General features: G+C 53.0%; 2 protein-coding genes across 6 annotated transcripts; both read right to left on the bottom strand.

Moving 5' to 3' along the window:
* Positions 1–1,540: 1,540 nt before the first annotated feature.
* On the bottom strand, positions 1,541–5,065 carry LOC121598857. Its single transcript, XM_041926206.1, has 3 exons — positions 4,708–5,065; positions 4,210–4,594; positions 1,541–4,147 (listed from the first exon to the last, which is right to left on the bottom strand). The coding sequence occupies exons 1-3, from the start codon at positions 4,787–4,789 to the stop codon at positions 4,066–4,068; spliced, it is 549 nt and encodes a 182-aa protein (XP_041782140.1). The 5' UTR covers positions 4,790–5,065; the 3' UTR covers positions 1,541–4,065.
* Positions 5,066–7,195: 2,130 nt separating this feature from the next.
* Positions 7,196–20,681, bottom strand: LOC121596465. 5 transcript variants are annotated; one of them, XM_041921467.1, is made up of 4 exons: positions 20,527–20,681; positions 12,874–17,417; positions 12,546–12,781; positions 7,196–11,068 (listed from the first exon to the last, which is right to left on the bottom strand). In XM_041921467.1, the coding sequence occupies exons 2-4, from the start codon at positions 17,287–17,289 to the stop codon at positions 9,046–9,048; spliced, it is 6,675 nt and encodes a 2,224-aa protein (XP_041777401.1). In that variant the 5' UTR covers positions 17,290–17,417; positions 20,527–20,681; the 3' UTR covers positions 7,196–9,045. The 5 variants fall into 5 exon arrangements, with proteins under 5 accessions (XP_041777401.1, XP_041777383.1, XP_041777392.1 ...); XM_041921449.1 differs by having other exon boundaries at positions 20,518–20,681; XM_041921458.1 differs by lacking the exon at positions 20,527–20,681 and adding an exon at positions 19,419–20,382.
* Between the last annotated feature and the right edge of the window lie 59 nt (positions 20,682–20,740).

The raw sequence follows: 20,740 nt of genomic DNA on the forward strand, positions 1-20,740 counted from the left end.
ACCGGACCTGGAATTGATACCGAACTCACACCGATCCTGGAACTGATACTGAATCCACATCGATCCTGGAACTGATCACGAACCCATACCGGACCTGGAACTGATACTGAACTCACACCGATCCTGGAACTGATACTGAATCCACATCGATCCTGGAACTGATCACGAACCCATACCGGACCTGGAACTGATGCTGAACTCACATCGGTCGTGGAGCTGATCTCCAACCCATACCTGACCTGGAACTGATCTCGAACCCATACCGGTCCTGGAACTGATACTCAACTAACATCGGTCCTGGAACTGATACTGAATTCACATCGATCCTGGAACTGATCATGAACCCATACCGGACCTGGAATTGATACTGAACTCACACCGATCCTGGAACTGATACTGAATCCATATCGATCCTGGAACTGATCACGACCCCATACCGGACCTGGAATTGATACTGAACTCACACCGATCCTGGAACTGATACTGAATCCATATCGATCCTGGAACTGATCACGAACCCATACCGGACCTGGAATTGATACTGAACTCACACCGATCCTGGAACTGATACTGAATTCACATCGATCCTGGAACTGATCACGAACCCATACCGGACCTGGAACTGATACTGAACTCACACCGATCCTGGAACTGATACTGAATCCACATCGATCCTGGAACTGATCACGAACCCATACCGGACCTGGAACTGATGCTGAACTCACATCGGTCGTGGAGCTGATCTCCAACCCATACCTGACCTGGAACTGATCTCGAACCCATACCGGTCCTGGAACTGATACTCAACTAACATCGGTCCTGGAACTGATACTGAATTCACATCGATCCTGGAACTGATCATGAACCCATACCGGACCTGGAATTGATACTGAACTCACACCGATCCTGGAACTGATACTGAATCCATATCGATCCTGGAACTGATCACGACCCCATACCGGACCTGGAATTGATACTGAACTCACACCGATCCTGGAACTGATACTGAATCCATATCGATCCTGGAACTGATCACGAACCCATACCGGACCTGGAATTGATACTGAACTCACACCGATCCTGGAACTGATACTGAATTCACATCGATCCTGGAACTGATCACGAACCCATACCGGTCCTGGAACTGATACTGAACTCACACCGATCCTGGAACTGATACTGAATCCACATCGATCCTGGAACTGATCACGAACCCATACCGGACCTGGAACTGATACTGAACTCACACCGATCCTGGAACTGATACTGAATCCACATCGATCCTGGAACTGATCACGAACCCATACCGGACCTGGAACTGATGCTGAACTCACATCGGTCGTGGAGCTGATCTCCAACCCATACCTGACCTGGAACTGATCTCGAACCCATACCGGTCCTGGAACTGATACTCAACTAACATCGGTCCTGGAACTGATACTGAATTCACATCGATCCTGGAACTGATCATGAACCCATACCGGACCTGGATTGATACTGAACTCACACCGATCCTGGAACTGATACTGAATCCATATCGATCCTGGAACTGATCACGACCCCATACCGGATCTGGAATTGATACTGAACTCACACCGATCCTGGAACTGATACTGAATCCATATCGATCCTGGAACTGATCACGAACCCATACCGGACCTGGAATTGATACTGAACTCACACCGATCCTGGAACTGATACTGAATTCACATCGATCCTGGAACTGATCATGAACCCATACCGGACCTGGAATTGATACCGAACTCACACCGATCCTGGAACTGATACTGAATCCACATCGATCCTGGAACTGATCACGAACCCATACCGGACCTGGAACTGATACTGAACTCACACCGATCCTGGAACTGATACTGAATCCACATCGATCCTGGAACTGATCACGAACCCATACCGGACCTGGAACTGATGCTGAACTCACATCGGTCGTGGAGCTGATCTCCAACCCATACCTGACCTGGAACTGATCTCGAACCCATACCGGTCCTGGAACTGATACTCAACTAACATCGGTCCTGGAACTGATACTGAATTCACATCGATCCTGGAACTGATCATGAACCCATACCGGACCTGGAATTGATACTGAACTCACACCGATCCTGGAACTGATACTGAATCCATATCGATCCTGGAACTGATCACGACCCCATACCGGACCTGGAATTGATACTGAACTCACACCGATCCTGGAACTGATACTGAATCCATATCGATCCTGGAACTGATCACGAACCCATACCGGACCTGGAATTGATACTGAACTCACACCGATCCTGGAACTGATACTGAATTCACATCGATCCTGGAACTGATCACGAACCCATACCGGACCTGGAACTGATACTGAACTCACACCGATCCTGGAACTGATACTGAATCCACATCGATCCTGGAACTGATCACGAACCCATACCGGACCTGGAACTGATGCTGAACTCACATCGGTCGTGGAGCTGATCTCCAACCCATACCTGACCTGGAACTGATCTCGAACCCATACCGGTCCTGGAACTGATACTCAACTAACATCGGTCCTGGAACTGATACTGAATTCACATCGATCCTGGAACTGATCATGAACCCATACCGGACCTGGAATTGATACTGAACTCACACCGATCCTGGAACTGATACTGAATCCATATCGATCCTGGAACTGATCACGACCCCATACCGGACCTGGAATTGATACTGAACTCACACCGATCCTGGAACTGATACTGAATCCATATCGATCCTGGAACTGATCACGAACCCATACCGGACCTGGAATTGATACTGAACTCACACCGATCCTGGAACTGATACTGAATTCACATCGATCCTGGAACTGATCACGAACCCATACCGGACCTGGAACTGATACTGAACTCACACCGATCCTGGAACTGATACTGAATCCACATCGATCCTGGAACTGATCACGAACCCATACCGGACCTGGAACTGATGCTGAACTCACATCGGTCGTGGAGCTGATCTCCAACCCATACCTGACCTGGAACTGATCTCGAACCCATACCGGACCTGGAACTGATACTTAACTCATATCGGTCCTGGAATTGATAATGAATCCCCAGTGGTCCTGGAACTGATACTGAGCTCACATCGGTCGTGGAACTGATCTCGAACCCATACCTAACCTGGAACTGATTACGAACCTATACCGGACCAGTAACTGATACTGAAAACGTTAACGAAGTCATACCCGACGTTAAAACACAATTTAATTCTCGCTTGTAACTAATCGAATCCTTTTACGGATCCGGAACGAAACATGAACCTGTAACGGTCCTGGAACCGATACAGTTCCTGTTCCGATCCATTTACTGATTCCGCAGGTCAACGAACCATGTGCAACGCAGGAATCAGCCAAGGCGGTATCACTTTCCTGGGAAGATGATCCGGCTGTTAGAGGCCACTACGAGCGCGGTGCAGTACTAGGTGAGAGTGTCGAACTTGATGTCGGAATTCGAATCTCACAGCGGTCTGAAGGAATGTGACGAACTCTCCTGTCTGCTCTTCAACATCGCCCTTCGAAGCGCGGGGCTAGAGAACGACATCCCTGGCACGATCCTCAACGCGAAGCAGCAAGAATTGGATTGAGAATCAATGCGACGAAGACGAAGTACCTGCTTGCAGGATACTCAGACCATCTGGGAAGGAGTATATTAGTTGACAGCGACAATTTCGAGGTAGTAAAGGAGTTCTGCTATCTCCAGACGGTCGTTATTTCGGACAACGACATAAGCAGCGAAATCCGGAGACGCATTGTGCAGGAGAATTACGGAGAAATTGCTGACATCCAAAAGGCTTCGAGCCCGCGCGAAATGTGAGATATATCGCACATTGATTCGCTCGGTTATCCTTTATGGAAACGATAAAAATTGGAAGGTCGTTATAATCGTTGTATCGCTCTTGAAGGGAACTATGTTGAATAATAAAAACGAATTTTGACAAAAAAAATGTGTTTTTCTTCGTTAGACCGGGGACCTATCAGCCAACCGGTTATGGATCCACCTCATGCGGATCAAAAATGGCTTATTCCTCGTCCGTCATAGGCCACACCGCGATGCCCTGCGGTATGAGCATGCACCGCACGTAGAGGTTTTCGCCCGGAAGTCTGCAACAGAATAACAGAATCAGAAATCCGCTACCACAGCACACGCGGGCAATCTCACTTACTGGGGCCAGGCCATATTCGCTAGCTCGTACACGTTGCACAAGATGCGCTCCGCCGACAGGGCCGCGATCGGAAGGCCGTCCCGCAGCCACTGCAAGTTGACGACGAGCACCCCCTTCACCACGACCTGCTTGCCGTCGGTCGTAGCGAGCCGGGCCGTCCGGTACGCACTGTCGATCTGCACGTAGTCGGCGGAGAGTTTGGGCACCTCGCGCGGCAAAAACGGGCGCTGTTCGTGGAGGTACGCACGCAACAGCGATGCGTCCGGCACGGTGCCCCGCAGGAAGCGCCCGAAGTATGCCGACCAGCCGCAATTTTTCCAATCCTGACAGTACCCGACCACAACCGGCCTGTACGGCGTATAACCGGCGGCAGGGGAAGGCACCACTGTAAGGTAAGGTGCATCGAGAGCGAGAAAGAGGGGGAGGAGAAAGGGCGTCTCAAGTGCAAGGGGCAATGGGAAGCAAAGCGTCACCGAATTGTGGTGCGCGATCTCTTACCTGCGATGAAGTTCCGGGAATCTATGTACAAGTCGACGACACTGCCTAAGTCGCACACGCACGACCGGGCGAACAGCTCCATCGCAGACAGGATGACGGGAATGTTGAAATTGCGGAACACTGCTTTGGCCTGAACTGGAGGGAGCAAATGAAAAGCAATGATCGCTCGAACCGGTCGGTAGGTCGTCCTCAAAAACTGCACCCACTGGCTTGCTACACTCGGAAAACACACACGCTCAAGCTTCAAACGCACGTCGCGCCACACTAGTCACCCAGGTGGAAGATAGGCTAACCTTCAGCAAAAACCACAATCCCGGCCCAGCACCAAACTCTGTGCGCACGCCGTCGTGAGAATCAGATGCAGAATCCAGCACCGGTGGGCAGAATGCCCGTGCCCCTGCGGTCCCGTGGATGCAGCACGAACGTGCGTCGGTGCGTGTTTCGCGCGAAACTCCTGTTTTTCTTGCACAACTGCAATCGCTGCCAGCAGATGGCGCTCGACGTGCTCCACCTACACCAGCGCGCACGACTTCTAACGAAGGCGTTTGTGTGCGTGCATGTGTGTGTGTGTGTGTGTGTATAACACTAGCACATCAAACAAAAAAGATTGCGAAACTTGGCAGCACTTTGGCACTCCAAGCAAAGCCGCATCTGTATGCTTTTCTCGCTCCCTTCCGTTGGCTTGCACATCCAAACACAGTGGAACGCTGGGGTTTATCCTGGCTCATCGGGACTAGTGGTGGGAAAAATGACGCTTTCGCCGGAATCGATTCCGACTAGCTCCGCAGTTTTCTGAAATTGATTGATTCTGAATCGGTTCCGGAATCGAAATCCAAAATCAGAATCGGTTTCGACATATCTATAAGAATAGGCGTTTGGGTCCAATGATGCTACTAGTGGTGGGTCAAACGATTCTTATCACGACCCATCCTGGAGTCGGGTGCGAACTACAGGCGTCCCCCGAGTTACGACCCTCTCGAGTTACGACGATTCGCAGATACGACGATTTTGATTTTGACATTGAAAAGTTGTCATCGAGAAGAAATTGATGTATATTTTTGAATTTCTGAGCTGATAACCGTTACACACAAATTTCCAAAGATTCCACAACTACCCGATATTGAATATCTACATCGTGTAAACGACTTTTTGTGTAAAATTAATACATTATCGAACATTGTTTCAAATAAAAAACACGGTATCATAGATTTAGACTCTTCAACTTCGGTTATAAACTTTACATTGTCAGATATTCGACATACGACTTTTTCGACTTACGCCTTGCGTTGGGACTTTTTTTTCGGTCCCAAATACAGTCGTATCTCGGGGGACACCTGTAGTTGGAGTCGGATGGGTTGGAGCGGATGCAACGAGTTCGAGTCGATCCGAGTGGAGCATCGAACCTATATTGATCCGACTCGGCTCGAACTCGCTGCACCAAGGGGTCGGAGTCGCGTATGCTTTCTTCCACCTGCCGGAATCGTTGCACCTACTGAACCTACTTCCACCTTCCGGGACGACCCGAACGACTGCGGGCTACTTACGGATGGCTCCGACTCGGTAGGTTCGGGTCGACCCGCCCATCACTAGATGCTACGTATTTCTAGTAAACGAATTTATTTGTAAACGATGCATTCTCATGAAGATTCCCGGACTGATTTCGCTTCTGAAACTTCTTATTTCAATTCAACAACTGATTCACAATTTGGGAGCATATTCCATTTCTGGAGTCAATCCTAATTCCGTGACCGTAGCTGATGGCGATTCCAAGGTCGATTCCGGTGCTGGAGTCGATTCTGATTCCGATCCCGGAATTGATTCTGGAGCCGACTCTGGAAACGGCTCTGAAGTCATCTCCAGAATCAGCTCCGGAATTGGCTCCGAAATTAGCTCCGAAATCGACTCCGGAATCGGAAGCTCCCACCACTAATCGGGCTACTCGACTACGTCCGGATCATTTCTCAGCTGCTCATATAAACGGACAGCCGGATAATAGATGTCCGGACAAACGGCGTTGCACTGTAAAGACAAATCTAGCAGGTGACATCGGTATAGAAATTGTGCCAAATTCCTACGCTGCACATGTGCTGCCGCCTATGGTTCCTTAGCCTGCGGGGTCAGTTGATGGATCGGAACAACAGGAACCAACGCCGAAACACAGATTCACATTTCATTCTCGACCCGGAACAGGTACGGGAACAGTTTCACGCAGGTTCCAGTACTGGTGTGGGTTCCCAGTTCCAGAACCGTTAAGGGTTCGTGATCGGCACCAGGACGAGTGTTGATTCGGATTCAGTTATTGGCCAATGAATGGGGGACACAAAAGCAATAATTTCGAATGTCCTTGTCTCTTGTTCCTTCTTTGAAGCTGAAAACGAATTCAACCAGAAGCACCACAACGACCGGAGTAAGGTCTCTCTTCCGATTTTTGTGGCGATTTTTGATTTTTCTTTCCTTTGGACAACTGGCAATATGGCAAGAAACGAGCGTTGCAGGGTTTTGTTTTTATTGCTTACAGTACACTTCTAGTTGTATTACGTCTAGTAGTTTAGGTTCACTCTCTAGCGAAAGAAAGAAAATCCGTGTATGTACAGGTGAATTGAATGAATCGGCTAATTTGTATTAATAAAAAACACACTCTTTTTCTCTTGTTTCCTTCCCCGCTCCTTCATTAGCTAGTTGCGCGCAACGAACAAGATTTGGTTGCTTCATGGAGGAGAAAAAAACGATTGCTCCGGCCGTCCCGGAGGTAATTCGAGGATTGTGGAGAAAGCCCACACCCCAGCATGGACGCGAATGAAGCACGAAAAACGAATAAATTTCAATTGCATTTCCCTCGTTTCCTGATCCGCTCTGCACTAACTTTCGTTCATCAAATCCTTGGGTTTTTGTTTTTCTTTTAAAGTAATCGACGCGAATCGAACTACTTCCTTGGTGAAGAGTGTGTGCAGCGCGTGCTTGCTGATATGATAGTTTCTATCATTCGGGGTATGGTTGATCTCTACCACCGGTGGCACACCACACACCGCGCGGCCCTATCTATTTCGTTTAATGCTTCAAATCGGTCGGTTTCTAAGCTTCAATATATCTCGCCTCCCTCCCTAGTGTGCTTCTAGCTAGGTGTAAGGCAGGCGATTATTGGAAACAAAACGAAGCTTTTAAAAAAAACGCGTCCCAATTAACGATAATGCGATCGATTCGTTGACTCAGAGAAATAAAAATATAAAAAATAAAAACATTTGCTTCATGTGAAGCAGCAGAAATCGTTTACCGCAAGCCTTTGCAGAAATAAGAATGATTTTAAAGTTACTTCCATCTTTTTTGCCAAAGGGAAATGTAATGGTAAAATTAACGATCAAATAACTCACATGTTCGAAGGGCGCTGCGGCGCTTGCACACGTGGTGTCACCTTTCCTGGCGCTCAACTGCTTTCTTCGAAGCAAAAACAACTGTGCTGAAACAGCAAAACAAATGGCAAATTTCTCGCCAGCTTTAGGCAAACCTTTCCGAATTAAAATAGTGCTTTAAGAGCGGAAAAGACCGTACGAGCGCACACTGCACACGTTAAGCAGAGAGCAGCACAAAAGGATCGCATACAATCGAACGACACGCATTAAAAAAAAAAACCGTCTATCATAGTGTTTGTTCCTGCACACGAAAATAAACCTGCTGCTTGTATCTGCTGGTTTGTGTAAATAGCATAAGAAACTAAAACCAACCCGCGCTATCGTGGTTATGTAGTTTCCACCCCCCCCTAATAATCGCAATCCCTGTCGATGGGTGCATGTGTGTGTGTGTGTGTGTGTGTAAGTGGGGATAACTCTTAACATAAACCTTCGCGTAATTCATTTAATTCATTGCCTAGTATCAGTATGCGAACGTCGTGCTAACGACTCGGCACACACTGGGAAGAGCAAACCCACAAACACATACATACACCCACGCGCAAAACTTACGTGTAAAATACATGGTTTAAAATATGTACACCGAGCCATACCCAACACTGCACCGCCACGCTGGCCAATGCAATTAAAAAAAAAAAAAGGTCACATCCCGCGAGCAAAGTGCCAGCGAAAAGTAGGTTTGTTTGTTCTGGCAGAGGGTCTGATGCTCATCTCTGCCATTTTCGTTTCCTTCCCTAATAAAAAAAAAAAAAAAACGGTTATCCTAATGTCCTAATCGAAACGTTACGCCGCAAAGTGTAGACTACGTTAGAAAGCTGCGTTACAATGCAATAAATGTCGTTTCCCGGTACGGTATCCAAAATCACGTAATGCGCCTGCGCTAGATACGCCGCGTGTCGGACGCGAACAGAAAATCGCTCCCTTTCGCTGCATTTTACCCTTCCGCCGTGAGTGGGTCGCGCGCGTGATGTATCCGCACGTGCTTGTTGTGGTTCGTCTTGGTCGCGGACGTCTTGCCGCAGATGTTGCACGCGAACGGCCGCTCGCCCGTGTGGATGCGCTTGTGCTCGGTCAGGTAGTACTTCCGGTGGAACTGGCGGCCGCACACGTCGCACCGGTGCCCCTTGTCGATCTCGTGCTCGCGCGTATGCCGGATCCAGTTGTACTTCCGGATGAACTGGCTGCCACAGTGATTGCACGTGTACGGCCGGATCGACCGGTGCGCATTGACGTGCGTGACAAAGTCCGACTCGCGCACGAACGCACTCGGGCAGTACGTGCACTGGAACGGCTTCATCGTCGGGTTCGTGTGCGTCCACTTGTGCTGCTTCAGGTTCCAGTTGGTGGTGAACCGCTTGTTGCAGATGCCGCACGCGTACGCCATCCGCTCCTTGGTGTGCGTCTCCAGGTGGCGCCGCATGCTCGTCTTCGTGTACGGCTGCTGGCAGATGCTGCACGGTTCGGTTTTGTTCTCCAGCTTCGCGTACTTGTCCGTGTGGGACAGCCGGATGTGGCGCGTCAAGCTGTTGCGGTGTATGAACTTCTCCCGACAGTACGGGCACGATTTTGGCTTCTTCTCGTGCGTCTCCTTGTGCCACTCCATCTTGGCCATCGTGTGGAACACCTCGCCGCACAGCTGGCACACGTACTCCTCCTTCACGACGGTGCGGTTCAGGTGGTAGCGCTTCCGGTGCTGGGCCAGGTTGGAGAACCGCTTGAACGTCCGGTTGCACAGCTTGCACTTGATCGGCGCGTGCCCCGTGTGCACCCGCATGTGCTCGATCAGCTTCTGCTTGATGACGAACCGCTTGCCGCACATCCGGCACTGGTGCTCCTTGATGCCGAGGTGCCGCTTGATGTGGAGCGAAAAGTTGCGCCACTGCTTGAAGTGCCGCCCGCACGCGGAACACTCCACCGGATGCTCCAGCAGATGCTCGTTAAACAGGTTGAACCGGTCGAACTCCCGGCTGCAGGTGCTGCACACGTACGAACGGTTGCGTGCCGCCACCGAGCAGTGAGCCGCCGGCAGCAGCGCGCTCTCAGCGGACGCGCTCAACGCCGCAACGGTTCCGCCGTCCGTCTGCACCTGCACCTGCACCTGCACGTGCTGCTCTAGCACTAGCTGCTGCTGGCCCGGTGCCGCCTCCCCGCTGCTCGTGCCGGGCAGCACGACACTCGTGCTGCTGCCAGCGCTACTGCCCGCCATCAGCAGCCGGCTGCTTCGCAGCGCCGCCTCACTCTTTCGCTCTATCTCCTGCTTCATCCAGTGATAGTTCATCACCACGGGAATCGGCGCCTTCTTGTACATTTGCTGCTGTTGCTGTTGCTGTGCCTGTTGCTGCTGCTGCTGCTGCTGGTGCTGCTGCTGGGGCAACTGCTGTTGCTGTCTACCATCCATTAACGGCTTATTGTCCTCCTCGACGCGCATCTCCTGCTGCTGCTGCGACGAGGACAGTGCCACCAGATCGTCCACGTGCTCGCACTGCTGGTGCAGCCGCCGTTGCTTGATCGAGCTGAACACCTTGGCGCAGAGCGTACAGCGGTAGGTGCGCGCGACACCGCTGCCGGACGGTTTCGGTCGGTTGAGCCGCACGGGATCGTCCGTCGGCTGCTGCATCACCGGTACGGCGGAGCAGGTCGCAACACCAAAGTAGGACGTCGTACCGACCGTCTCCTCGTACTTGGTTTCACACGGCTGGTGCAGCGTTTGTTGCTGCTGCTGGTGATGGTGGTGGCTGCTGCCCACCTCGTCGTATGCACCCGGTGGCTCGTGCATGCGCGCTACCATCATGTCCGCAAACGGCAGCTTCGGCATCGCATCGCCGCTATCGCTGTCCACATCCATCGGCGGTTCGATCTTGCTCGCCTGCATCATACCGCCATCCAAGGGCGCATCGGCCGAACCGTGCTGCTGGTGCTGCTGCTGCAGGTGTTGATGACCGGTTGAGGAAAATTGGCTGCAATGTGAAATGGAGTTTTTATAAGCGTTTTATTAAAATATATTCAAACTTTTATTTAGATCATCACCACACATCCTTTTAAAAACTCCACTACCATATCCATAACTGTCGAATGTTTTTGATTTTAGAGCTACTCGCATAATTAAATTAAATATTTCACCTGATAAATAATATACTCCGCTCATTTTTAAAACATCGCCTTTTGCGGTTGCATCGAGATGGAAAATGAATCTAGTGTATGTAAGCTATTTTTTTAAAAATGACTGCAAGGCGACGAAAGATTCTGATAACTATTAGAAAATACTCACGATGAAACATCAACCATTACCAAAGCATAATTTTACTGATTATTCTTTTCTTTCCGAACGAATGTCTTTTTTCGGCAAGTATTATGCAGTATTCCAAAAGGGAATGATTTTTAAATTTTGGTATAATTTGATTCAATCCGTTGAATGAGAAGGAGAATGAATCGATTACTTTATCGATCTGAACGGCTACTGACAATAATTAGAGAGTTTTTAACAACTCATATGAGTGAGAACAGTGTGTGAATAAAAACTAACATGCAGTGCTGCAAAATGTCATGAGCATTACGAGATGTTCGCCAACGAAGACAATGAACGTATTCGTGGTAGCGTCATGCTCATTACTGACACCCATTGAAAGTGCTTCATGACATGTGATGGTCGTCAGAACTATTGACAAGCATAATCATGGTTTTTCTGGCTGTGAACAGTGCTGCCAAATGCCACCGTTTCAGTCACCAACTCTCATGACTGAAACGAAATTGAAGTCAGCTCACGTACACAACTGACATGATCAGAGATTTGGTGACTCAGACATTTGGTGGACCAATCATATGCTTGGTGACCTTATGTTTAGCACCCAACTCTTGGTCACTCACTTGGTCATGACATTTTCTGTCAGTGATAATCACGACATTATTAGAACATACTGGGCGTGTGGCCCCAAGCAGCAAAATGAGTATGCATTTTCGCTCTATCTGCTTTGATTGTCTGTCGGGTCAAACAGAGCGAGAAACCATGCTCATTTTGTTTATTGGAACCACTCGCAAGCACCGCATATCTCCCATAACTACCGTGATGATCACCGACAGAATATGTCGCGACCAAGTGACTGACCAAGAGTTGGCTGCACAAAAGCATGTTATGAGTGCAACAACTGTTTGAGTCTCACTTCTGATCATCACAGTAGAGGTCGTGACGCTGACATGATTTTGTTTCAGTCGGAATTGGTCATGACTGTGTCAGTGACATTTTGCAAAACTTATCACAGCAAAAAAAAGCCATGACATAGTGATAGTCGCAAAAATGACACCAATCGTTTTGAGTATGAGGATTGAGGATTTTTTTTATGACATTGACAATGACATTTTGCAGCACTGCTAACATGAGAGCCCCGTTACAGATTCATCATTCTACAAGTAGTACACTAAACACCGAACAATACTTACAAAGCTACGCGTGACGTCATGTACTGGCCGTTGACCGTGGTGCCGTGTGAGTTATTATTACTACCACTGTGCTGTTGCTGTTGCTGTTGTTGCTGCTGCTGCTGCTGCTGGTGGTAGAAATGGTCCGTCACGGCAAAGATGCCCTGATTGCGGCTGCTCAGATTCCAGCACTCCTGCGCGGTCGATAAATCGTACGAGCTCGGGTAGATGGGCATATTCTCGACCACGGCGTACATCTTTAAGGGAAGGGAGTTTCGGACAGGGCGACCAAACACATCATTAGCAAGGGAGGAGCGATAGGGTGTGCGCGGATCGCGCAGAAACTTACCCGATGGTTCCACGACGTCATGTCCATGTCGCCGTTGCTTTCCTGCTCGGAGATTTCCCCCTTCGCCGGCATCTTTTCGTCCGTGCGGATGTTCAAGCTCTCGGTCGACGGTGCCCGCTCCATGCTGGTGGACGCGTGCGACGAACCGGACGACAGCAGGGAGCGCGTCCCGCCACTCGTGCCGCTCCCTTCGCCTCCCTCCTTGCAACCACCGCTCACCGCGCTGTGGCTGTGACGGTTGCTCAGCTGGCTGTGGCTGTGCTGGCTGAGGCTGATGTTTGTGGTGCTGTGGCTGCTGCTACTGTTGCTGTTGCTGATGCTGCTGCTGTTGCTGCTGCTCGTGTCCGTGGTAACAGGACCTGGCGGCAGCCCACCCTTCCGCACCGTGCTCAGATCGAGAAACGAGGAGGCGGACGTGTCCTGCCCGTCGTCCTGCCCGTCGTGGCACGGTTCGGCTTTGGCCGCCTTCAGCGCAACCAGCGGCTCGCCCGTCGTTTGGATCTGTTCGTGCGCGGCCACGGTCGTCCCACTGACGGCAGGGTTGCTGCCCAGGCTCCCCTGCTCCAAAAAGTCCTTGCTGTCGGAACACTCGTACTCCGGCTCCGCGTCCACCTCCGTCTTGCGCACCGGTTCCAGCCCTGCCGTCGCCCGGAACGGGTCGGCATTGGTGATGCGAAACTTTGGCCGCGGAATGCCGCTCCGCTCGAGCATGCGGGTGGACGGTCCCGCCTCCAGCAAATCCTTCTCGTCGTCCGGCGTGCCGGGCGCGGCTGCCGGTAGCCGCTTCACCACCAAGCTGCCGCTCGCCACAACCTCAGCCACCGGGTCCACCGGCAAAGGACGTTCGTACGGGCCGTTCGGTTCGGCCGCTTCCGACGCAGTGACGGTGGCTGTCGCAGGCTTGCTGACCACCATCAGCAAACGGCGACGGACGTGCGCCTCCGGCTGGGAGGACGCATCGACCCGCGTCGGCTCGTACCGGCCAGCGACGGGCCGCGGCTCCACCTCGTACACATCGTCATCATCGTACTCGTCCTCCTCCTCCTCCTCTTCATCCTCTTCCTCCTCTTCCTCTTCCTCATCATCATCCTCCTCCTCCTCCTCGTCGCTTCCCAGTTGTGCCTCTTCCTCCTCCTCCCCCTCCTGACCGAGCTCGCCGTGCACATGTGCTTCCTTTTCCTCATCGTCGATCAAATCCTCCTCCAGCTCCTTCTCCTCCTCCTCCTCCTCATCGTCCTCATCGTCTTCATCTTCCTCCTCCTCCTCGTCCTCTTCGTCCTCCTCCTCCTCCTCCAGCTCTGGTGCATCCTCGTCGTCCTCTTCCAGCTCCATCTGCTCCTCTCCCAGCTCCTCCTCCTCGTCCTCCTCCACCTCCTCGACTTCCATCCGGCGACTGTCCGGGTGGGCCGGGGCGGCAGTGGAACCATCGGCACCGCTCTCGCCCCCAGCCGCCAGCCCATTGCCGCCCGCCGGCAGCAACTCCTGCGCCCCGAACGTTTTGCCATCGCGCTTCGGCAGCGGATGGTAGATCGTTTCGCCCGCCTCGCCAACGTACGAGATGTTGTACGCGCCGACGTCGATCTCGGTCGATGGGCGGTGCTGTGGCATTAGGCGAACGCCGCCCGGTGCGCTCGAACTAGTAGCGGAGGCAGTGCCGGTGCTGGTCGGCACGAGCCCGTACGACGATCGCACACCGTACACGGACGAATTGGACGCAAGTGTACCCGCTGCTGCTGACGCCGATGGTGCTGGCATGGCGTGCGGCTGCGAGTATTCCTGCTTGATGACGGGGTCCGGGGGCTGGTGGTGGTGATGATGATATGCGTCGGCAACCCCGTCCCCGGCCGAGCTGCTAGGCTGCTGCTGCTGCTGTTGCTGCTCCGTCGCGTACGGGCCCGCGGTTGCTGCGGTTGCTTCAGTCTTCTGAATTACGGCGGTGATGCCGTTGAACGACGACGAGCAAAACGGTTCCGCGGTGAGGTGCTGGGCGGCCGCAGCAGTCGTGCACACGACATCCGCCAGCGTGGTAAGCGCGGTCGCCATTACCATCGTTGTCGGTGCGGGCGGTTGCGCCGGCTCGACCACGTCTACCTGCATCGGGGCGCCCTGCTTCCCCGAGGTGGACGGCGCGGGGCCCTCCCCCGCCGACGAACGTTTCGGTTTGATTGCTAGCTTTTTCGGCGGCCGGAAACCGCCTCGCCTCTGCTTGATCGCGCCGTAATCGAGACTCGTGCTGACTGTTGCTGTAGGTGCCGGTACTGCTGCTGCTGTGTTTATTGCACTTGCGTCGTTTGCTGCCCTTTCCGGTTCAGCCACACCGCCGATTCCGTCCGCATTGCTCGACGCCGGCTCCGTGCCGTCCTCCTCCACCTTGATCCCCTGCCAGGCGCGCACAATTTTCGGCGCACTGGAGGGCCCCGCAGGCGATATCGTAACCGTCGTCGGGGTGGCACTGTTGCCTGCGACGCGAAACACCAGCCGCTTCACGTTCGCTTTCGATTCCTGCTGGGGCGCGGGTGGCGACAGGGCACAGGGCACGGGCTGGGGCGTCTTGCGGATGACGCTCGTGACCATCGCGCTGCCGCTGGAGCAGGCCGCACCACCACCGGGTGCCACTTCGCCCGGAGCCATTCGCTCGTCCAGCGATGCGGTGGCCGCCGGCAGCGTGTCCCGCTGCTCACTAGCGCTGCGGAACCGCTTGCCGCTCCCACCCGCACCCTCCTCTTCCTCGCCCTCCCACTGCTGGCCGCGCACTTCACCGTCGGCGTAATGGTCGTCCATCTCCTGCCAGCTGCCGCTGTACTCCACCTCGTGATCGTAATCGCCGGTCAAGTCCTCTATCTCGCTCTTGGTCGTCGGCATGCCGGCGTTACAGAGCGGTTGCTGCTGCTGCTGCTGCTGCTCCGCCGGGAGCTCGCTCTTCGCCGGCGTTATCGCGAGCAGGGAACGGCCCGGTGTGCTCGCCGCGAACGCTGACGGGCGCCGCTCGGTGACGGGCGGTATCAGGGACGTTTTGTCGCCGACGATCGACATCTGGCCCGCGTTCAGGTGCATGATGATGTCCTGGAAGTCCTTCAGATCGGTGTGCACCTTCACGTTGCTCAGCACCTTCACCACGTTCGACTTGGACGAGGACGGGGACGCCGAGACGGTCGTTTTGGTACCGCTGGTGGTGGTGGTGGTGGTGGTGATCGCCGGGACACCCGCTGCCAGATGGTCGACCAGGGCGGTGTTGGCGCTCTGCGTGTTGGCAGTGGTCGTGGTGGTGGTGGTGGTGGTGGTGGTGGACGTTATTGCAGTCCCGGCCGTTCTTGGGCCCGCCGTTGTCGCCACACTGTACAGCAGCTTCGGGGTGCCGACCGGTGCCGACGGCGAGGCGACGCTCGCCGTTGCTACCGCTGGCTCCTCGTGGCTGCCCCGGTCCAGCACGGACACGGTTTGCACTGCCGAGGCCGGGTACTGCTTGAACGCGGACACCGACGCCTCGGACAGGTTTTTCGCCAGCAGCTGAATCTGCTGGCCCACCACGCCGAGCCCACCGACGCTGCTCTTCGTGATGCTCAGCTGCAACGTTTGCTGCTGCTGCTGCTGCTGCTGCTGCACGGGCGTGATCTGCGTGCTGGAAGCCACCGTGGACGAGATGGCGCGACTGTACGGGGGCGGTGGGCCCGAATACAGCTCGTTCGTGTACCGTGGGTAGACCACGCGGGACGAGCTGCCGCCGGTCGCCGTACCACTCCCGCTCGGCTCGGTGTACTCGTCGCCCAGCGGCCCAATCGCCGCCAGCTCGTTCGGCACCGTTCCGACAGTGGCGACAGACGGCGCTGGTAGTGCTGGTGGTGGTGGTGGTGGAGGGGGTGGTGGTGCCGGCGCTGCTGCTGCGACTGGCTGTACCAGCTCCCGCTTGACCAGCGTCACATTGTTTACCTGAAAGCACGGCACACCGTGCACATCGATCTTCTTCACCACGGTGACCTGCGGCGCCTGGCTGGAGGTAAGGTTGACTTGTACAGTGGCGGGGGTGGTAGTGCTGCTGCTGCTGCTGCTGCTACTGCTGCTACTAGTGGCCGACGTTGCTATCAGCGCATTGTCCAGAAACAGTGACGGCTGTGCCTCAAAAATCCCCACGGACGCCGAGGTCCGCTCGTTCGGGCGAAATGAGATCGCGTTGCTGCTGCTGGTGCTCGGGCCCGGCTGCCCGTGGAGCGCCGCGGTGCTGCCACCCTCCGCCGGCACGGGCTCGCTCGCCGTGCCCGGCTCCTCCACCGGCTCGCTGCCGAAGGGAGGGAGGCTGTCGGGCTTGACCATGCTCACCAGCGCCTTGATCACGTTCTCCTTCGGGTGCGTGTCCAAATGTTCGGCCAGCGTCATGCCGGACCGAAGGTACAGCGTACAGACCGGACATTCGATCGCCATTTTCGTGGGTGGGTGTGGGGGAGGGTGCAGCCGACCGGCGAGCGCTAGACTGTACGTGGATAGGGGGGTTCCCTCCTTCCCTCCCCCTCAAGCGGCTCTTCGTCTCCGCGGGGACAGGAGTTATGGAGCTGCAATGTGGAGTGAAGAAGAGCAAACAGAAGAAAACGGGGGAGTTATATAAAGGTTGGAAAGGTTGCAAACAAAATGTTAGATGTCGATTCGAACGGATCCGGGAAATAAGAACGAAAAGAGAATTCATCACTAATGATATTACACAAGGAAGAATTTGAGCCATTGCCACAACTTAGTGGTGGGAGCTCGGAATCGGACCTACGCGATTCCGATTCCGTATTCGGAATCAAATCTGGAGCCGATTCCGATGCTGGAATCGATTCCGCTTCCGGAGTTGACTCCAGAGCCAATTCCAGAGTCGACTCCGGGACCGATTTCGACGTCGACTCCGGAGCCGATTTCAGAGTTTGCGCCGGAGCCGATTCCAGAGTCGATTCCAGAGTCCGGAGCCAATTCCGGAGTTGATTACGGAACCGATTCAGAAATCGGAATCGGCTCCGGAATCGGAATCGGAACCGACCTGGAAATCGCCAATTGCTCCGGTAATTGAATAAGAATTGACTCCCGAATTGGAATTAGCTCCGGAATGAGAATCAATTCTTGAATTAAAATAAGAAGTTGCAGAAGCGAAATCAGTCCAAGAATCTCCATGAGAATGCATCGTTTACAAGTACATTTTGATTCTTTGCGGCTATCAATACGTAGCATCATTGGATCCAAACGTCTACTCTTATGGAGATGCCGAAACCGACTCCAATCTCAAAGATCCTGAGTTTGGATTCGGATTTCGGAGCCAATTCCAAATTCGTAACCGATTCCGATACTGGAGCCGATTCTGATTCCGGAGCCGATTCCGGAGTCGATTCCGGAGCCAATTCCGAATCCGAAACCGATTCTGGAGCCGATTATGGAACGGAATCTGATTCCGATGCTGGAGCCGATTCTGATTCCGGAGTCGATTCCGGAACTAATTCCGAATCCGAAACCGATTCTGGAGCCGATTCTGAAACGGAATCCGTATCCGATTACGGAGCCGATTTCAGAACCGATTCCGGAATCGATTCCACAAACTAATTGCGAACCTACGATTCGGAATCGATTCCAGGAAACTTCGGAGCTATCCGGAATCGATTCCGACGAAATCCCATCATTATTCCCATCACTAGATACAACACAGCTGTGCATTGATTTGTTGGAGGACGGCGAAGAGCTGCGGTTCGCGAAACACAACATCCGGCAACCAGGCGTGCACAACTGTTTAAAAGCACAGAGAGCACACTGACCAAGCACCAGCAGCAACATCAAACAGAGAACACCCACTGAAGGGTGTGCCAACAAAAAGGAAAGGTTGCGCTGTGTCTTTGTCGAAAGCGAACCAAGTAAACGGTTCGTGTCCGCTCTACTTGGGTTCCGGCTGCAATCTCACTCCCCTGACGGGGAATGCAACGAAACGAAACGGCCGTTTAGCTATAGCTGACCAATGATTTCATCTTGTCCGCGTGTTGCCATCATGGTACAGCGTTTCGTCCGATTACTTTAGAGCAGATACTGCAACGGCAGCAACTCACCTCTCACCAGGCCATTTCTCATCGGGAGACCAAAAATGCTGGTTGAGAATGAGGCAAAATTGATTTTCGATTCGACCGTGTGCGGATGATGATGGTTCTTCGCTTTGAGTTGCGTGGAATTTTCCGTGCACAGACCCATATCACTTACCCGTCCTTCACACAAACACACACACACACACGCATACATTCAAACATACAAGGGGAGATAGAGGGATTTGAACTCCAGTTGGTTCGGATACTAGGAATTGGAGTGTGCTTCTCGGCAGCGAGTTTGGGCGACTTTAGGGGGTCGAATTCGTTCACGGTAACCGTGCAGGTGGCCGGCTACGAGAAGAAAGGGGAGAAGGAGCGGGGGGGAGGGGGGCGATGATCCTGCTTGAACGTTTGACAGTTGCGCACCACCCGAGCTAAGGGTGGGATGTTTCGAAGGTTGATACCGGTGGTTGTTGTGTTGAATTGATTGTTGCTGATCTCAACTACCTTTCTTACCCTTCTTGGTACACACACACACATACACACACAAGCGCAGAGACACAGATACGCAATTCCCGTCCCACAGCTGCCCGCAAGCAGGGGTTCAGTGGCAAATGATTGTTGTTGGAAACGGTTCAGTTAGTAGTGGCAGCCATCTTTTTCCACTGTTGCAAAGAGGGAAAGAAAAGGGAATTGCTCTGAAATGGAACACTACTAGGAGACAGCACGGGTAATCGGTTGTGTTGATAATGCAGGGGCTGCTGGAGGGGTAACTGGGGGTCTGCGGGGGGGGGGGGCTAAGACACATAGTTTTATTTTACGAAAATTGCGTTTTTCCCCTAAGCAGCACCCCTTGTTGGGCTGCCCCCGCTCTCACTCTCTCTATCTGTCACGCACACACACACACACGCGTCACACGGGCCCGTCCACACAACCGTGAACTCAATTCTCGGAAATTGTTAATATTTTATTACAACGGAACGATATGGCCTCCCGTCAAAACGGACAAATACAACACACAAAAAAAGAATGCTAGACATCATGGCCGTGTGTATTGACTTTTACGGCTGTTTCTGTCTCGCTCATTCACACACGCATCCATTCTTTCTCTCTCTCACACACACACACAAACTCGCTCTCTCTTCCTCATTCAGACGCAAACATCGCAAAGCGCACACAACGCACACACACACACGCACACACACACACACACACACACACACACACACACCGACAACAATCGTTCGCATGCTGTTTCTTTCCTGCACACACCGTTGCATACATTCGGGCGCACTCGCTTTCGCTACGGCTCGGTTCGTTCTCTCGTTCGCTCGCATCATCATCATCATGTGCCTTGCCCTCTTTATCGTATTCACACGCAGCCCACACACACACTCACACACGCACACACACACATACAACACTCGTACGCCATTACAAGAGCAGTGTTGGCTGCGATCGATTCCCATTGCCCCATGCACAGCGCAAGAGAAGGAAAAAAAACCCACAACCCCTCGATGGATGGGGCTGGAATTTTCCAACCAAGAAAAGATGGAAAACGATACGCTTTCGAACATACGCACGAATGGGGAACTAAGGTTGTATCGTTATTCACCTGACGCACCACACGCACCACACGGGACGACGGCACAAAACTTTTTTGTTCCGCTCTGCTCCACTATTCGTTTGCACGGTAAAACTCTCACTGACAGGGGCCCTGACTGGCCTCGCGTAAACGCACCCGTGCAGTGTTCGAACGGCACCCAACTGCGCACGCACACACACACACACTACTGTACGCACAGGCGCAAACAAACCCGTGTGCACAGGTAAATTCC

This window comes from Anopheles merus, chromosome X (assembly GCF_017562075.2).
Source record: "Anopheles merus strain MAF chromosome X, AmerM5.1, whole genome shotgun sequence".
Taxonomy (NCBI): domain Eukaryota; kingdom Metazoa; phylum Arthropoda; class Insecta; order Diptera; family Culicidae; genus Anopheles; species Anopheles merus.